The 16,991-nt window shown below is 43.0% G+C and overlaps 11 protein-coding genes across 11 annotated transcripts; 8 read left to right on the top strand and 3 right to left on the bottom strand.

Annotated features, from left to right (window-relative positions):
* The first annotated feature begins 434 nt into the window (after window positions 1-434).
* On the top strand, window positions 435-3,554 carry EAF01_003538 (uncharacterized protein). Its single transcript, XM_038911792.1, has 6 exons — window positions 435-1,473; window positions 1,530-1,564; window positions 1,609-1,753; window positions 1,821-1,997; window positions 2,060-3,199; window positions 3,269-3,554. The coding sequence occupies exons 2-5, from the start codon at window positions 1,547-1,549 to the stop codon at window positions 2,305-2,307; spliced, it is 588 nt and encodes a 195-aa protein (XP_038773027.1). The 5' UTR covers window positions 435-1,473; window positions 1,530-1,546; the 3' UTR covers window positions 2,308-3,199; window positions 3,269-3,554.
* Window positions 2,466-3,354, bottom strand: EAF01_003539 (uncharacterized protein; the record flags this gene model as incomplete). Its single annotated transcript, XM_038911793.1, has 2 exons — window positions 2,466-3,191; window positions 3,262-3,354. 2 exons carry the CDS (start codon window positions 3,352-3,354, stop codon window positions 2,466-2,468), a joined length of 819 nt encoding a protein of 272 aa, XP_038773028.1.
* An 806-nt stretch (window positions 3,555-4,360) lies between the features above and the next one.
* Window positions 4,361-4,780, top strand: EAF01_003537 (uncharacterized protein; the record flags this gene model as incomplete). The annotated part of the gene is made up of 1 exon (XM_038911791.1): window positions 4,361-4,780. One exon carries the CDS (start codon window positions 4,361-4,363, stop codon window positions 4,778-4,780), a length of 420 nt encoding a protein of 139 aa, XP_038773026.1.
* A 319-nt stretch (window positions 4,781-5,099) lies between these two features.
* On the top strand, window positions 5,100-5,855 carry EAF01_003536 (uncharacterized protein; the record flags this gene model as incomplete). The annotated part of the gene is made up of 1 exon (XM_038911790.1): window positions 5,100-5,855. One exon carries the CDS (start codon window positions 5,100-5,102, stop codon window positions 5,853-5,855), a length of 756 nt encoding a protein of 251 aa, XP_038773025.1.
* Window positions 5,856-6,386: 531 nt separating this feature from the next.
* On the bottom strand, window positions 6,387-6,947 carry EAF01_003535 (uncharacterized protein; the record flags this gene model as incomplete). Its single annotated transcript, XM_038911789.1, has 1 exon — window positions 6,387-6,947. One exon carries the CDS (start codon window positions 6,945-6,947, stop codon window positions 6,387-6,389), a length of 561 nt encoding a protein of 186 aa, XP_038773024.1.
* Window positions 6,948-7,964: 1,017 nt separating this feature from the next.
* Window positions 7,965-8,428, top strand: EAF01_003534 (uncharacterized protein; the record flags this gene model as incomplete). The annotated part of the gene is made up of 2 exons (XM_038911788.1): window positions 7,965-8,215; window positions 8,263-8,428. 2 exons carry the CDS (start codon window positions 7,965-7,967, stop codon window positions 8,426-8,428), a joined length of 417 nt encoding a protein of 138 aa, XP_038773023.1.
* Window positions 8,429-10,095: 1,667 nt separating this feature from the next.
* EAF01_003533 (uncharacterized protein) lies at window positions 10,096-11,084 on the top strand (the record flags this gene model as incomplete). The annotated part of the gene is made up of 2 exons (XM_038911787.1): window positions 10,096-10,297; window positions 10,345-11,084. 2 exons carry the CDS (start codon window positions 10,096-10,098, stop codon window positions 11,082-11,084), a joined length of 942 nt encoding a protein of 313 aa, XP_038773022.1.
* Window positions 11,085-11,436: 352 nt separating this feature from the next.
* On the bottom strand, window positions 11,437-12,897 carry EAF01_003532 (uncharacterized protein). Its single transcript, XM_038911786.1, has 5 exons — window positions 12,512-12,897; window positions 12,194-12,447; window positions 12,021-12,133; window positions 11,694-11,856; window positions 11,437-11,612 (listed from the first exon to the last, which is right to left on the bottom strand). Exons 1-4 carry the CDS (start codon window positions 12,526-12,528, stop codon window positions 11,752-11,754), a joined length of 489 nt encoding a protein of 162 aa, XP_038773021.1. The 5' UTR covers window positions 12,529-12,897; the 3' UTR covers window positions 11,437-11,612; window positions 11,694-11,751.
* Window positions 12,898-13,855: 958 nt separating this feature from the next.
* Window positions 13,856-14,329, top strand: EAF01_003531 (uncharacterized protein; the record flags this gene model as incomplete). Its single annotated transcript, XM_038911785.1, has 1 exon — window positions 13,856-14,329. One exon carries the CDS (start codon window positions 13,856-13,858, stop codon window positions 14,327-14,329), a length of 474 nt encoding a protein of 157 aa, XP_038773020.1.
* Window positions 14,330-14,332: 3 nt separating this feature from the next.
* EAF01_003530 (uncharacterized protein) lies at window positions 14,333-15,454 on the top strand (the record flags this gene model as incomplete). Its single annotated transcript, XM_038911784.1, has 1 exon — window positions 14,333-15,454. One exon carries the CDS (start codon window positions 14,333-14,335, stop codon window positions 15,452-15,454), a length of 1,122 nt encoding a protein of 373 aa, XP_038773019.1.
* A 657-nt stretch (window positions 15,455-16,111) lies between these two features.
* Window positions 16,112-16,687, top strand: EAF01_003529 (uncharacterized protein; the record flags this gene model as incomplete). The annotated part of the gene is given in 2 exon segments (XM_038911783.1): window positions 16,112-16,172; window positions 16,191-16,687. The coding sequence occupies 2 exon segments, from the start codon at window positions 16,112-16,114 to the stop codon at window positions 16,685-16,687; spliced, it is 558 nt and encodes a 185-aa protein (XP_038773018.1).
* Window positions 16,688-16,991: the final 304 nt, after the last annotated feature.

Genomic DNA, 16,991 nt, shown 5'->3' with positions numbered 1-16,991 from the left:
ATACCTTCACATTTACCAAGTGATACTTTTTGCAAACATGTTGGTTAGATTCCACAGTAACATTGAGCAAGGCTCGTGAGTGACCCCTGTGACTGCAACCATTCATTGGTATCCGTACATCGCCGGCTCTATCATTGTATAAGCGCGCAAGAAAACAGAAAGAAAGCCATCCCCTCCATCGATAGAATGAAATGTTAACTATGAAAATCATCAAATGACTTCCATAGAATACTTCCTATAGATTAAGTCGCACAAATGGGGATTTTAATTGAGCCATGAGGAGGACATCAGGTGTTACCAAGTCTTCTCTTGGTCATCAAATGTTGCACCCGATATCCAAATATCTAGGCATAAATACTGAACAAAGCAAACGAACTGAACAGCATGACTGACTAAGCCGAGCTGTTTCCACAAGATCCGCCGAGACTAATAAGCATGTGTGAGATAAGGTTGCATTTTCGGGGTTTGGGGCTCGATTTAAGGCCAGCGCTTGCTAGATGGATACTACCTTGCCCCTTCTGGCTCTTTTGGGGCAGTATAGAAAGTTCGTGCTCGAGAGAAATGCACGAGAGTGCACAAACTAGTCTCATGCTTCTGTCGCATGTTGGAGATCACTCGTTGGAAAAGACGGTTTTTGATAGGGCTTTGATAGTTGCACCGCCTGATATACACTTTGAGGAAGAATGATCGCTTTTTCGGAAGTACTATCATAGAAAATGCTTGGCAAGGCGCTCATGTGTTGCCTTTATCTCTTGTTGCAACGACACTAGGGCACAGATCAAATTTAGTAGCACCAAAACGAAGTAATAGAAAGATTCCCCACGTTGATTTTGGGTATTAAGGTCCCAGAGCAAACAGTTGCTAGAACGGGAGAACTTGAGCTTGATGATACCAAAGTTGTCGCCAGAGGGGCTTTCATTGGGGATGGGAGAGTTGCTCATTATCAGAGCATTCAGAGAATGCAACCATCTGCTAATGTGATGGATGGATGAAGTCTTTCTCGATTGCTCGAATGAACCGTAGGTCGACAATGAAAGGTGCCAACACATTTCATCTTGTCTCGCAAATACCGTCCGATAATTGCTACAGCCAACGGTGACAACACAACACAAATAGTCTCCCTCATTGTACCAGTCTGCCATGGACAACTTGGTAGATTATGAGAAAGAACAAATTGCATGAACAAGAGATGTTATCCATTGATAGGTGAAAATGGTGAAGAGGAAGAAAGAGAAAAAGAATGATCTCCATAAACTACCCAGCGCTAAAGCTTCGACCACGCTTCCCGCATCCCAGCTACAATCGACTACGTCAAGATCTACATTAGGTCTTTTATATCAAAAAGTATTTGATCCAAGACAACCTCCAACTTTTGTTTATGGACTTTTTAATTCTGCATATTTATCTTTAATTCCCAAACCCCATATCAAAATGTCAATTGATAACGCAAAAGTCTTGAAAACAGAGCCATTGGTAGAGCATTCCCTTCATGCAGTCCGAATGCCTAAAACCTTCTGACTCCATAGCAGGACCCTGCCAAAGCAAAATGGACAAAACTCGTGTTGTAAGTATTGATCTGCTTAATCTAAGCTGCCAGAATCATTGCAGCTGATACCTTTGCGAACATTCAGATCAACGTATCGCGATCCTCGAGGAAAAGTTCGTAATTGGGAACATGCGGAACGATCTACTCGACCGAAATCATCTGAGATAGACGGCGTTGGAATTGTTGCCATAATACAAAAGGAGACCGGTATGTAAAGACATCTGATGAAACTACACTTGGGTAAAAAATCTATGTTAATACCAGTCGAACTCAGGCCCGGAATTAGTATTACAGAAGCAATACCGACCACCGTTGGATAAAATAGTGATCGAAGTACCCGCTGGACTCATCGATGAAGGGGAAACTGCAGAGGAAGCAGCTCTAAGAGAGCTGAAAGAAGAGACTGGCTATGTTGGAGTGTTGAGCGAGAGTACACCCATAATGTTTAATGGTAAACCCCTCTCATTTTGCTTTCACTCACATAGAAATTTCTACTAATATATGTCCTCACAGATCCAGGATTTTGCAATACGAACCTCAAAATGGTGCATGTTACGGTTGATATGTCCAATCCAGCCAACCAGGACCTAGTGCCCGAACTCGAAGAGAACGAATTTATTGAAGTATTCACTTTACCTCTGAAGGATCTATGGGAGACGTGTAAAAAATGGGAGAAAGATGGATATGCGATAGATGCCCGAGTAGGAACGTTGGCTGAAGGCATTGAAGTTGCTAGGACACTGAATTTATTCTCAAAATAAGGCACGAGAACGAAGTTACAATAGATAGATGTACATAATAATAATAATAATATGCGGTACACGTTAGTGTTGATACATATGTAGGAATGCTGCTTAGGAATTCAAGGTAATGTCGTTTAATTCAGAAGCAATCATTTCGTGCATGTGATTCTAAAGTTTCATAGCTTTCCTGTTCGCTTCAATCCGTCATAGAGAGCCCAAGCAGTCAAAGCCTTACTATCCCTCGCGCCCTCCTTCCACAAATCCTCCAGCTTCACCAGTTTAAGTGTGATCTTCTCACCATCGTCCCTCAACCCCGTAAGCTTTCCCGTAGTCTCCTTCAACTCGTCTCTTGAGATCTTCTTCTCATGCAAGAAGACTTGGATATACTCATCACAGCCCCCGGCACTAGGAAACATTGCCCTCGGTAACACTTCTCCCTCTTTGTTCTCTCCGTCATCAATAGCCAGTTCGCTCAAGTTAGTCAATTGATTTGCCGGTATTGTCCAGCCCAGCTCCTCTTCAATTTCCTTTGCAGCTGCCCCTTTAAATGTTCCATCATCAACCATACCGGCTGGTAACTCAATAAATGCTAAACTCCCTGAAGCAGGTCGAGGTTGAACAGTCATTACAACCCATCTTTCCGCGTCAGGTTTCTTGGCATCTTCAGGTTGAACAATGACCATCATTCCAACACTTGGGCCTCGGAGGAAGATATCCCCGGGCAAAGACTCGCCTGCTTCATTTGTGATTTTACTGCTGATCTTGATAAAACCGATGCGCTTGCCCCAGCGGTCGAGTGATTGAATCTTAACAGAACGGAGCTGATAGGGGTCGGAATGGAAGGGATGATCAGAGGATTTACCTTGTAGAGCGAGAGATTCCGTTAGGCGATTATGCCATGACTGTGAAGGAAGACAATGTTAGTAGATATCGCAGGGATGGTAATGGAAAGAGGGGGGCAGTGATGTATACTTTGAAGGCTGGAAAATTCAATAATTCATCCTCGGTGATACCTTCACAAAGTGTAACCTCCACGTTACTGTCTTTGATTTGGAAAGTAGACATTTTGATAGCAGTAGTTTGGTATCCCTTGTAATGGAATCTGGAGAACGGTGGAAATAGCCTTGTGAGGATGAGTGATGTAATTGAGGATTTCAAGATGATTTTATGCATACGGAGTACAACCTTTGTACTTTATAGCGACTATTAGTCTGCATGTAAACCGAACCATTACTACAAAATCTGCCGAACATATTGGGTGAAATGTAATGATCGATGATGCCCAAGCAAGGAAAGAGATAGTAGAATTGATGTACCTCATAGGTGGTGAGTAGCCTTGCAGCCTCTCCATGCGCCACCGAGGCTGTGGCTGTGCCGTAACCAAATATGCCCAATCCTCTTCAATTAATATTTCATCTTCAGAGTACCTATAGCCATACAGCATTTCCGTATCATGTTAATACCATTGTGTGTCTTAAAGTGCTATCGCATTGATACCAAGACTCAGAATATACAGCAAGACTAGATCCAATAATGATTGGGAAATCGCCGCCTGTCTCACTCCTACACCCAATGTGAAAATTCCACAGCTTCTCAATGCATCCAGCTATTGCGCCTCGCCCCTTCCATCATGAGGTCAGAGTATGGCCAAGTCCAACGATGAAGGGGTGGCCTTCGCTTATAGTAACTCAGTGCCATAGTTGGCCACTTGTTGCTTTAGTATTGTTGCTGCGTGGGCCAACATAAATTCCTATTATTATACAACTTGCTTCGCTTTTTATAAGCCAATTTCGAGAGCTCAGGCGCGGAAACCAGATGATATGATGTAGTTCATGTTTGATTTAGGACCGGAGGATTGATTCTTTCGTGATTCGAGGCTGAATCTCCTAACAAGACAACAGTTGCTGATATTTGTATCGCAATGTAAGTTTGAAGGCGGCATGGGCGGCGCAAGCTTCTCTTGGATACCATAAACACCTTGTAGTCTTCCATTTTCTTTCTTTCTTTCTTTCTTTTATCGGGTTTGGTTATTTTATTCATTTTCATTCTAGCAAATTTGCTATATTTCATGATGGCTGCATCAAAGACTTCAAAGTTACGAGTGGTATCATTAATTTTAGCATCCCTCTTCATTCCTCTTGCATCAGCAGGCTCTAACGCAATATCTCTTCAATGGTCAAACAGAAGTTATGGCCCTGACGGAACATGGCAAGCAGTTTCTATTGATATCGGTACACCCACTCAAGCTATCGACCTCCTTCCAGGTGGGACATGGACAGCTAATATCCTAAGAACTTCATTTTGTTCTAATTTCTCAGGTTGCTCATCATCGAAAGGTGGACTTTTCTATAAGCATGCTTCCACTTCCTACCATGAAATCAATAATACTGGTGTCACTGCTAATACCACTTTCGCAAACCGGGCCGGTGCATTACCCTTTTTATCTGGCGCCGCTTACATAGGACTTGACAATTTCCAATGGAACCGATAGCAAAACTATCGAGAATTTTGAACTGCTTTTCATTGAGGATTGTGTCCAAACTTTGTCAAATGGAACAGCATACGCACCTCAAGTCGGGACCCTTGCTCTAGGTGCCCCAGACATTAATCAGACATTCTCTTCAAACCTTACCGGGCAGTTTCTCTCTTCTGGCTTGTACTCCCAAGCTAGGATTCCGTCGAATTCATTTGGCTTGCACATTGGTTCTGCTTCATTGGGTATTCCTGGGAGTTTGGTCCTCGGAGGATACGATCAATCTTGAGTTTTGACGCCTGTCACTACGCAAAAGGGCTACAATGGTACACTTTCCATGCCACTAGTTGACATTTCAATCGACACTATTGATGGATACTCTCCTTTGAACTTCAATACCACTAAATCTAGACTTCTCTTCAATAATGCAACTTCAGCCGCATCTAATGGCTTACTAGCAGTGGACATTGATCCTTCAGTTCCATATCCCTACCTCTCAACATCAACTTGCGATATACTTGCCTCTTACCTCCCCATAACATACAACGAAAATCTAGACCTCTACCTCTGGAACATCACATCTCCACTCTACAAGCCCATTATCTCATCGCCTACCTACCTCGCCTTCACATTCTCTAACCTAGACTCAGACAATCAAAATGCTCAAAACTCAATCAAAATTCATTTCTCGCTCCTTTCATTTTCGTTAACATCCCCCTTTTCTAACACTTCTGATCCCGTTCCCTATTTCCCCTGCCAACCATCCTCGCTCCCCTCCGGCTCTTGGGCTCTCGGCCGTGCATTTCTCCAAGCTGCTTTCTTAGGAATCATCTGGACTGATTCATCAAATATCACTTCTTCCAAAGGCACTGCATTTTTTCTAGCTCGAGCGCCGGATCCTGGTATTCCCGATGAAAAATTAGTTGACCTTCAACCTGAATCTACTTCCCTCGATGCCTCGACTACCATTTGGAAAGAAACCTGGTCGTCTCATTGGATGCCCCTCACTACGCCTCTAGATCTTTCCTCGTGGCAATCCTCCGCCCCATCCTCGTCATCTTCGTTTTCCAACACAGGACTACCTACTGCATAAATGGTAGGAATCTCCGTCGGCAGCGCCGCAGCTTTTGTTTTCCTTTTAGCGGCGATTTTCTGGATTTGCAGACGCAAAGCCACCATAGCACGAGCAAACAAGGAAAAAGAAAAGGAGGAAGCGATTTCACGGGAAATGGAAAAGAAGGAGAGGGGTAGGCAGGGTATCGATTGGGGTAGGATTAAGTTGGAAGATGACCCTTGATTATGTGATGAACTTGTGCGAGGGAATATAATGGAAATATCATAGGAGTTTTAGATTTAGCGTTGGGATTACATTACTGTCACTATAACAAAGCTTGTTTGTGTTTGACTGCAAGCCATAACTTCTCAGCCGTCCAGTTGCATAAAGATGAGTGTGCGGTGCTAGGCAAAATAAAACTTATGAAATACGGAGGGCATTGTTCACATGATTGGCGAAGCTTGCATCCTCAAAGGATTTTCATTTTGCATTTTGTACATTCATCTTCCCATCCACGTCTCCCTTTGCGGTATTAGATAGAGCCTCCCAGCCACGGATGCTTGATACAACCTACCACGGCACAGCCTTTGGTCCCGTAACATCCCGCCACTGGCCATCCGTCTTCACTTGTTCCTTCCTTGTCTCCCTATCCTCTCTTTCAAGCCTATCCGCCTCCTCTTCAACTTTCCTCTCCCACCTCTTCCCCATCTTCGTCTTACTAAACCCCCATTTCCCTACCCACCACAAACTACTCATTCCCAAAACTCCTATGACTCCCGTAGGCGCAATAACCCATCCTATCCCTGTCGCAAAACTTCCTATAGTAGTAGCAGATAAGGCTGCAACGATAGAACCCACAGCTGCGTACTTGGCATACCGGATAACACGCCAGAATATAAAGACAGTTATGGAGTGGAGAGCCCGGAGAAAAGCGCGGGTACGAAATCGAACGGGTTTTGGGGAGGTAGGAGAGCCGGGAGAGATAAGGTATTGGATGTTTTGGGTGATGGAGGCAAGAGCGCTGGAACTTCGGAGTTGAGCGGTTCGTTCTGTTGCAGTGAGGGACTGAGATTGGGGTGAAGTAGATGGGAATGTAGGTTCATCAATTGTTTTGCCCCTTGATGGCGACATGCTTGCGGCTATATTACAGGGAGGTGTTTTCTGGTGGTTGTACCTATTTCCATTGAAAATGCAGCGGCCTTTTGTCGTGATGGCTAGGCTGATGGTCTGTGCGCTCACGACTTTTCTAAACCTCACCTCCAATCTTTCTCACTCTATATGTTCCTGGCGATATAAGATATCATAAGTACCGGAATCTGTTTGTTGATCCGTATGATATCAGTCCTTTGAGAATGAAAGCAAGAGGCTTACGCATTACTGCGGGTGCGAGCTGGAAAATTCTTCAAATCCGAGAATCTATCGCTAGATGAGGCTTCCAGCTGCGGTCAACGACGGAAATAGCGGGAACCTATTTGAACTACGCAGCGTGTAGAGTATCAAGTGAACGAAAAACATGTTGCTATCATGCTGTCTGTACTTCGCGGCGAATGCAGGTTAGAATAGACTGGGCGGTTGACAGATCGCCATCTACTTGCCTTTGTGAGCTTTGAAGAGCGCTGTAATTACTTCCAGTTGATTCTCGCAAATGTTGTTGAGCTGTCATATGCCAATATCCGGATTTGCGGACTCTGCAAAGCTCTAGACTATTGTGAATCCTACACGATCGCATACATCAGACGAGAGAGGGCTGAGAAACAAGACATGCAGAGCACTGACAAGGAGAAGGCCGATGATAGAATTTGATGGAAACCGGACTACGTATACATCAAATGTTGGAACAAATACTGACAAACAGGGCATTCTTTCCTGGTGATGAGACTTCAAGAGAAATTGAATCTCTCTTTATGCTCCTGTTTCTGTCTCGTCTCACATGCGAACACAGAATTGCGAGGAAACTATTCACGGATTACAGTTGGACTGCGGCCATGACTGAATTCCCAGCAATACGGTCATTAGTTGGCATCACGGCCGTGATTTGCAGTACGGTTCATAACATCAAGGCTATAATTACCTCTTTAACTTTCAGGTTATTCTACCTACAATCATATGCAAAGTGCAATGAAAGACGTTTCCATTGCCAGCACAAAGATGTCTGAAGCCGATCATTTAAAGCGCAAGGAACAGCGAAACTCCGAGCATACCAACAAAAACACAGGCTCGGACGCCTCACCATTGCCGCCAAGGAATGATAGTACACATCGGCTAACCAAAAGCTCACGGTCAAGCGAACAATTCCTCTTGGGGTCCCGGGAGCGTGAAGTCGAACAAGCCCATGAGGAAGATACAGCTGGGTGCTTGTGCCTCAGTCTCGCAAAAGTTCCGCATTTTCATTGGTCAAAGTATTACTTCCTGATTCTCTATTCATGCATTTGCTAAGTTTTGTAAGAAAAAAAGAACGACGACTGGCGGGGGATCAATTTTCACACGATCTCTGGTACAAACCACGCGAGGAACTTGACGAATCACCCCCACACAAGGGATGCCCCGGTTGTAAAAGTCTTTGCAAATGCCCTGGAGCATGGAGATGGTGGCCTGGATGGGGTGGCAATTGAGAATATCAGCTGGTTGTAGTACCTGATCATACTATTTCCAATAGCATGATAAATTACAAAGCAACTACTTGAGATTGGCCTTGAGAGGCGGAGCGGCGGGGCGGAAAAGCGTACGTTACATAGAACAGCTACGTACTTGAGGATGGGTCCAAGCAATGCCCTCGGAAGAAGTTATCAAATGCACATACAATGCCCGTCTAACTTGAGCATCATGCATCGTGTGAACAAAGTTTATTCCTAAATTTAGCACTCCTGTATGACAAATTGATAGTAGATAGAAATCAACCTTGTGGAAAGAGATGATCGGAGATCAATCGTCAGGTGAACACAGTCAGAACATTTTGAAACCTGTACCCTGTGCGTTGTTATTTGTACAGCACGCATATAATTCATAACTCATCGGGAGCCACTTAACGGCTCGGTACCCAAGCCTTTCAACACTGTAGTCCAATCACCGCTTACCCACTGGGTCCCTTTCTTTAGCGAGTGGACCACGTATATAAACAGCATCCCCTTGCAAGAAAATCGTTTAGAAAACTGAAACCGTGCAACAACGATTTCGACACAATGCATTCTTCTCAGCTATCCAAAGATCATCTCTCGAGTGTTAAATCATGACGCATACAACTCATAAATTCCAAGATGTTCGCTCTCAGATTCAGAAGTGCGGGGAAAGAACACCTGACAGGCAAGGGATGCACGAAACTTACTCACATATTTTCCCCGCACATGATTCACCACCATCTTGACAATCCACTCATCCCATAGGCATGATTCCAGGAGTCAACCATTTTGCGACAGCAACGACGACCACGATATGGCAAAATCATGACACGAGTATGGGATTCAAGGAGCTCCGGAGAGCATCGCCATGTTCATCGCTACGTCAGCTATACATTGAATCTCAGCGCGGGAACTGCGGAGATAGGTATACACCAACTTTACGTCGTGTCAAGAGTTTTTACAATCCACCCAAGGACTTTGCGCTTGTTTTTGCAATGTCGTTTTTGAATCACAAAGATTCGATGGTCGAGGTAAAAATTGATACGTCAAACTTTGTGATTACAGTTGAAGTACCTTTGCGAATACATAATCCTTACCAGTCAGTGCCGATGGGTAAAATTCTAGAGAGGGAGGAGTTGGAGTGTCCGGAATGCGGTAGAGAATTTATGGGGGAGTATGGAGTGGAGGATCTGGCGTGGCATTTCAATAATGTGCATTGGAAGAGGAGGGTTGAGAGAAAAAAATGCTTGAGTATGGGTTAAGAAACTGGTAAAACGAATCGACTACTGCAAATGAGTGTGGAACCATGAATTTCAGAATACCTTGGATCGAGATTGACCTTCATAATCAGTGGCTTTTTACGATTTTACTATCTGAAACCCTGACCTTGAGAGTTCACTTCTATTCTCAGGAATAGAAGGCACGAATCTTCGTCCTTCGCACCTGTTATCAGTGAAAGTACCTCAGAAACGTCGATTTGACGCCCTAAATCCGTTCACTCTTACGGCAGCTTACATGCATACCAGATCCATTAATATAGTTGAATGGTTTAGGTTCAATTGTATTAGGTTTGATGTCAATTACTGAACAGTGTATCCTTTCTTACACAAGAATACCGCACCTTGAGAGACTTTGATCTTGCAGAAGACGGCCAATATACGACCATGTACAGAAATGTCGCATCTGCTCTTGCTGAAAAAGAAATGCAGCATCAGTCAAATTTTGGTGAAACGATGGATGATATTACGGGTGAGGATAGGCTAGATGAAGGTGTCTCTGAAAAACGATGTAGCCGTTCAGGCTGTCCCCATCGAATCAAAAAAGATGGTTTCAATTGCAAGGAATGCCAATCGCAGATATATTGCAGTATGTATTTCCGTGATTAGCCGAACACCGAAGCTGAACATCTTTAGGTAACGTATGCGCAGAGAGACATTGGCCGGAACACAAACTTACTTGCGAGTGCCTTAATTATGTTTTGAGCATCGATATGTATCCCCAGAGATATTACAACTATCGGCATGGTCGTATCATGTCCTGTCCAGCAAGAGCCACTTTTGAGGACCTTTACCAAGCACTCAGCCTCTCCCTGCCATGTCTTCGACCTATATACCACTTTTCCATCTTTGACATGGGCCAGATAAAGAGGTCGATCAGCAGTCTTCCACTACCTGATAAAATTATTACGGAACCGAAACCAGACTATAGTGTATTAGATCGTCGCCCTGATCTACGGCCATTACAAGAAGACAGTCGACGGACATCTCTTATTGATATTTTCTGCGAATATCCATATGAACAGAGCCAAAAGGTTATTCACTACACAAGTCGAGACCCCAGGACTCAGAAAGCCTGGCAGTATATGATCTTATTCATGGAAAGAGCACCAATCTCTCCATTCCTGATTATTTGGAGTGGTGCCTCTCGATGTATAGAGGATTATGGCAAAGGTCAAAATTGTGTGACCTTGAGACTTGCATATGAAGCCTCTGAACCGACAGAAGAACAGAGAAAATTGCTGTCTTGGTACGAATTAATCGAAGACTCGAAGGCTAGCGGAGAAAGAATCAACCAAGCTCTGAGCCGTATCCGAATTTCCACGCGTCCCTCCAATACCCATTCTTCGCATAACGAAGCAGAAGGCTTTTCCTAGTTGCAAGTTATGATTTAATCCAGAACAAAGGAAAGGGAAGTATTCAGATTTCATTTTAGTCTGGCGAAGAGAGAGCGAGAGAAAGACGATGCAAATTCAGCTTGTGACGGTGATAACTTGAGTTGAGTACTTCGTACATGCAATCCTATTTGGATCAGTGAAATGATGATTTCAGGCACAACTGTCAATTGTACAAGGTCTATGATGTATATATAGGATATGAAAACTTCAGAGGAGCAAGAGCATTCAGTAAGAGTCAATATACACAGCTCAATGAAATCATTCCATTCCATTCTTACGTCTTGTTTAAATCCTACCTTGATCAAGAAGGTGTAGAACAAAGTAGATTGCTGGTCGTTGATTGTTCAATTGGTAGTTCTACATCGCCAAATTTCATTAGAGCTGTAGAGCAAGGTTGTTGAGGAAGGTGTATCCTAAGAGCGGGGTGAGATTTACTGAGAACCACGTGGACGTCAAGTTCAACTTCAATCCTCCACATAGACACTTAAAAATTCTCGGATGTGATCACTACTTTGCACTCATTAATTATTACCAACACGCTTTGAGCGGGTCTCGAGTATGGTAAACGATGACGAGAAACCAAAATACTTTTCCATTGGATTTTTAACCTCTGGGTTGCGGGTGGGTTTTCGTTTTGAGTATCTGATCAAAGTGGGATCTCAATGGTATCTTCCTTGACATAGTCCTCCATTTTTTTCTTCTTCGACTCTTCGATCATGCCAGAAGCTTGTGTCCACTCTTTTATATTGAACTGTTGTAAATCGTAGTTAGTAATTATTGGCAATCTACGAAAGATTCTGAAGGGGAATGGGGAATCAAGGGTTTTTGTGGATTTGAAGAAGAAGCAGTCGACAATAAGATTTCGTATCGGCGAACAAAGGTGGTGCCGAAAACTGTTGGATTTCTTTTACATACCTTACCTTCGCACTCATTGTATGAGATGATTACATTGAGAGCGCTTGAAGAGCTCTTCTTTCGTTGAACTTCAACCATTTCTTGGGTAATCTGAAATGTGACGATGCGAATGACTGTTTGCATAGATTAGTACCGCAGTTGATACAAGCCAGTAAGAGCGCTCTGTAACTTACATGTACGGATGGTTTTTGTCTCTGGTGAGTATTCGTGTCGGATCAAAATTATGCATTGCGAAACGTCGTCACCAGTTCTGGCCCGGGTCTCAACTGCCGTAGTGAGAAATTTGAATACTTTCTCTAGAGCGTCATATCCACCAGCGGGCAAAGAGATAAAGCCCTCTAGTATAGCACCCGCGAGAGCGGCGTGGAAGGTTTTAGGTGACGTACTGATATTCTTGGTCTTGACACAACCCTCGGACACTGCCAGCCTGGTTGGTTTAATTAGCACGGGCGTATCACGACCATGATAGCCATCGGGGGAGCCTATCTCACCAGGGAGTCATCTTCATAAAGCATTCAGTTAATTGAGCGCAGTGACTAACCCGCTTTGCCACAGATTCTATAGAAACGTCCAGAAGCAAATTAGGACCGGCATAGGTGGCGTTCCAGCATCTATAACTGGCCCAGCTGCAATAATTGAAGATGCTTTGCTCATTTTTGAACGAAAGTTCAAGAGCTTCGTCTAGGATATCCTTATGAAAGCTGATGTATTAGACAGCCGCTCCAAATTCCCGATCTTTCTCAGCCTTCTCGACAACCCCATCTAGGTCCCCTTCATCAACTTGAAAATTATCAAAGTCCAATTGAGGAGATGATAGGGTAATGGGCACCTTTTCGTCAATCACTGAAGACATGATATGATGAAGGCGATGAAGATATCTGTTGGCTCTTGTTATGGAATTGTAAGAGTGAAATGATTAGACTGAACTCAAAAGCTGGAAATGACACCCTTTATATTCCACGTTTCAATGAATAACGTGGCATCCGACAAACGCAGAATGATGACAATCCTCCACGCAGCAAGACATTAGACTTGTGCTGATAGCTGCAGCTCATAGCTGAACAATACATGTCCAAGACAGCACCCTAATGTTACTGGGCCAATTTTGTGATGAATGAAAGGTTTGCGAGAAGAGGGGTAGCCGGGGTAGGTCCAATCACAATGAACCACATGAACTCTGATCAGACAACTAGGAATTCTGCATGTATATTTCACATCAACCGGGTTTCGGTAAGATACCAAGATGCATTGATCTACATGTGCAGAACACATACTAGATTCTGGCAGAATGAGGGGGTTGGCTGGGTTGTGAGAGCCGGTACTCGGTCAATCTAGCTCGACATTATATGCACACCAAAACCAAATGCCTTTAGTCGATATTTTAATTTCAAACTCGAAAAAATGTTATTCAAGACCTTGTAATTTCATCAAGTAGTCAAGTGGCAATCATGTCATAGTATTTTGAGTCTGGGCATTGATCGTGCACGGACCAATGCGAATTGCAAACATTAACTTGACGATATCATGAATCCGGATACTTTGGAATTTTCTATGAATGATAAAATAAGCTAAACCACGGGATGTAGGGTTCTAAAATAATTGTCATACCAATTTGCGGCGTCATATTATGTCAAAAGTCTCAAAGTGAGGCTAATATTACAAAATCGATGTGAGAGTACAGCTCTTAAGTCAACTACCCCACTTTCCGACCACCCCCTCTTTTCGACCACCTCAAAAACCACACCGCTTTGAGTAATTATAAAATTTATACTTTGAATAACTCAACAATGCTTTAATCAATTGATTTGAAATTTTGATATTATTATAATTGTGATATGAAGAATAGATATACCGAAGAAGATATCGCAGAGGCTCTTAGAGCGATTACAAATGGAGCAAGCATACGAAGAGCTAGCTTGGATTATGGTGTTCCACGTACCACACTTCACGATCGAATATATGGTGGAGTTTCGCATCAAAAAGGCGCCCAAATACTTCAAAAGTTATCTCCAATTCAGGAGAATCGACTAGCAGAATGGATATTAGTACAGGAAGCTCTTGGTACTAGCCCTACACATCGTCAAATCAGAGAGATGGCAGAGCACCTCCTTATTGTACGAGGGGAGGATCCCTCACTTGGAAAGAAATGGATACATAGCTTTTTTCGAAGGCATCCTAATATTGGAACTAAGAAGCAACATCAAATCGATTCTGCACGAGTTTCAGGTGCTACATCTGATATTATTAAGAAGTGGTTCCGGAACCTCGCAATCCCTGAAATCAAGGCTATTAAGCCGGCCAACAGATAGAATATGGATGAAGCAGGTATAATGGAGGGTCAGGGTCTTAACGGACTAGTAGTAGGAAGCACTGATCGAAGATTTATTCAAAAAAAGCAACCTGGATCTCGAATTTGGACCTCTTTTATAGAATGCATTTCAGCCAATGGAAAAAGCATTACTCCCCTTGTAATATATAAGGGAAAATCAGTTCAACAACAATGGTTTCCAACAGATTTGACTCTATTCAAGGGTTGGAACTTTACCGCTACAGAAAATGGATGGACTACAGATGCTACAGCTTTAGAATGGCTGAAAAAGATCTATATCCCTCAAACTACCCCTATTCAGCCGGAAAATTCAAGACTCCTCATTTTGGACGGACACGGAAGCCATGAAACTACAGCATTTATGTTAGAATGCTTTAATAACAACGTATATCTCTTACTTCTCCCACCACATACGTCACACGTACTACAACCACTCGATTTATCTGTGTTCTCACCCCTAAAAAGTGCATATCGAATCGAACTTAATAAATTAAGTCTATTATCCGATTCCTCACCAATTGGAAAGCGCAATTTCCTTTCTTGCTATCAGAAGGCTAGAATAGAAGGTTTAACTATTCAAAATATCAAGTCTGGGTGGCAAGCTAGTGGTCTTTGGCCCAAAAATATGGCTAAACCTCTTATGAGTCGACTTTTGCTTGAAAATAGCAATAGAGAGGTTTTATCACTTAATCCTGAATCTGATGATGATCCTATTCTTCAATGGAATATATATTCATCGTTTATTCAATGGAAAACCCCTCAAAAAGGAGCCGATATCAGAAAATATAGAGATATAATGATTCAAGAGAAGGAGATCGATTTGCCAACACGAAGATTACTATTTCGCAAGATTATAAAAGGATTCGATGCTAAGGATTATGAACTCTTAGAGGCAGAGAATAAGATTAGAAAGCTAGAATATCAATTAGATGAAGCATTACCTAGAAAAAGGCGAAAGGTTGTGGTATCTCCAAATTCGAAGTTCGCAGGGATTAGAGCTATAAGGCGTACACAAATTGAAGCTGGAGATCGTGAAGATGAGGTAGATGATAGCTCTAGTGCTATAGAAAGTGATTCTACAGGCGATTTCATTGAAGTTCAATAGTTATTGAGTTATTAAAGTTTTAAGTGTAGATAATATGAATTTTTTAGGTGGTCGGAAACAGGGGGTGGTCGGAAAGTGGGGTAGTTGACTTATTGTTTGTTTATTATACAGTCAAAAGGTGACACTTGAAAGATTGGCATATGAGCTTTGGAACCCTGGCGGGATCTTCTTCTTTGAGCAAAACGAGTCAAGCATAAATCATTCAAAGGATGGTATAGTGGTTTTTCTGTACTCACATACCTATCCCATGTGAACAACTTGATGCGGTGCACACCCACCTAACAGTTCTCCACCAATGAGTATGATATTGGGAGAAATTCATTCTTCAATATGATGGTTAGGCTCCTCTGAAATATTGTTGGTTGATAGAAAATGATGCATTTGATCTTGAATGTGGTACCTCACCATAATCAGGGATCCCTCACCAAAAAGAAGTGTTAAGCGGTATTGTGATTCTCACTATTCAAGATACCACAGGTCTGCTGCCATGCATCGTGGTATTCACACTATAGAAATTAGATTCAAATCTGCGGCCGTGTGGGCAGGTGTAGCTCTAAGGCGAGGTCAGTTGACAATGGTGCAAAATAAGCGCGGTTGATCAGGAAGCCAACGATCACAAGAGTTCCACTAAAGATAGATGGATATCGTATAAGAATCATGCCAAGTAGCCTTCCCCAATTTCTTCCATCGAACAAACTAGCTCCTGCGGATTACTTTGGTATGAGCATTTAGGTAGAACCAGAACTCCCATACAAGTTGTCCCCTGGTAGTAAAGTGAGACCAGGCGAAGAGACCGAAAAGGTTTTCAAGCAAGCACTAAGGGACAGAGATGTTCAATATGTTTTCTTCGTCAACCAAATTATCACAGAAAAGAGTGAGCGTATGCTGGACAATCTCAATACAAGTAACTATGATGCCTCTACCTGGGTGAAAACACGGTACCAAAAAGGTCAGGAAGGGCAACTTGCCCCAGGGCGAATTATTGGACCCCGGTTTCGAACGCAGATCGCGTCGAGCAAGACTCTTGGACTGTTTGTAGCCTTACTGCCCCATGTACTAACATGTATCATTGAGATTCGAGGACCACGAATTGAGATTTTTCGAAAATCAACGATGCTTGCCACTGACGAACAATACACAAGAACGCTCCAGAATACTGTAAACACTAGCAGGGTTCGTCGAAAACTGTTTCGATCAAATAATGGGCAGCGTGATGTTAGCAGTCTAAAGTAGCCAGGTACCAAGACTAATCGACCAGAGAAAGGCTTAGTATTGTTTGAGATTCATAACAGACTCTGTCGACCCCCCAAAAATAGTGAAACACCTATTCAGATGGATCCAGATTCAATGAACTCCAGTGTGAAGTGGTTGCAGGACGAGGTACTACCCCACGGTAGTCAGTAAGTCAGATAGCATATCATAGTAATCAGCTAAAAAGAGAGGACGTTATGGATGAGATGATCTCATAGATGTTGGATGTGCTAATAAAGTTTACGAAAGTACAAGAATCCCAGAAGCTTTTTTGAGATCTAGGGTA

This window comes from Botrytis porri, assembly GCF_014898465.1.
Source record: "Botrytis porri strain MUCL 3234 chromosome Unknown BPOR_004, whole genome shotgun sequence".
Lineage (NCBI taxonomy): Eukaryota > Fungi > Ascomycota > Leotiomycetes > Helotiales > Sclerotiniaceae > Botrytis > Botrytis porri.
The sequence above is the reverse complement of the archived record's forward strand: the minus strand, read 5'-3'. Positions and strand labels throughout refer to the sequence as shown.

Excerpts from the sequence above, each read along its gene's own strand:
- EAF01_003538 (XM_038911792.1), top strand. Across the intron at positions 1,754-1,820 it reads CATAATACAAAAGGAGACCG|GCCCGGAATTAGTATTACAG; the intron begins GTATGTAAAGAC and ends AGTCGAACTCAG. Across the intron at positions 1,998-2,059 it reads TACACCCATAATGTTTAATG|ATCCAGGATTTTGCAATACG; the intron begins GTAAACCCCTCT and ends ATGTCCTCACAG.
- EAF01_003532 (XM_038911786.1), bottom strand. Across the intron at positions 12,134-12,193 it reads GACAAAAACCATCCGTACAT|TCATTCGCATCGTCACATTT; the intron begins GTAAGTTACAGA and ends CTATGCAAACAG. Across the intron at positions 11,857-12,020 it reads ACAATGAGTGCGAAGGTAAG|TTCAATATAAAAGAGTGGAC; the intron begins GTATGTAAAAGA and ends GATTTACAACAG.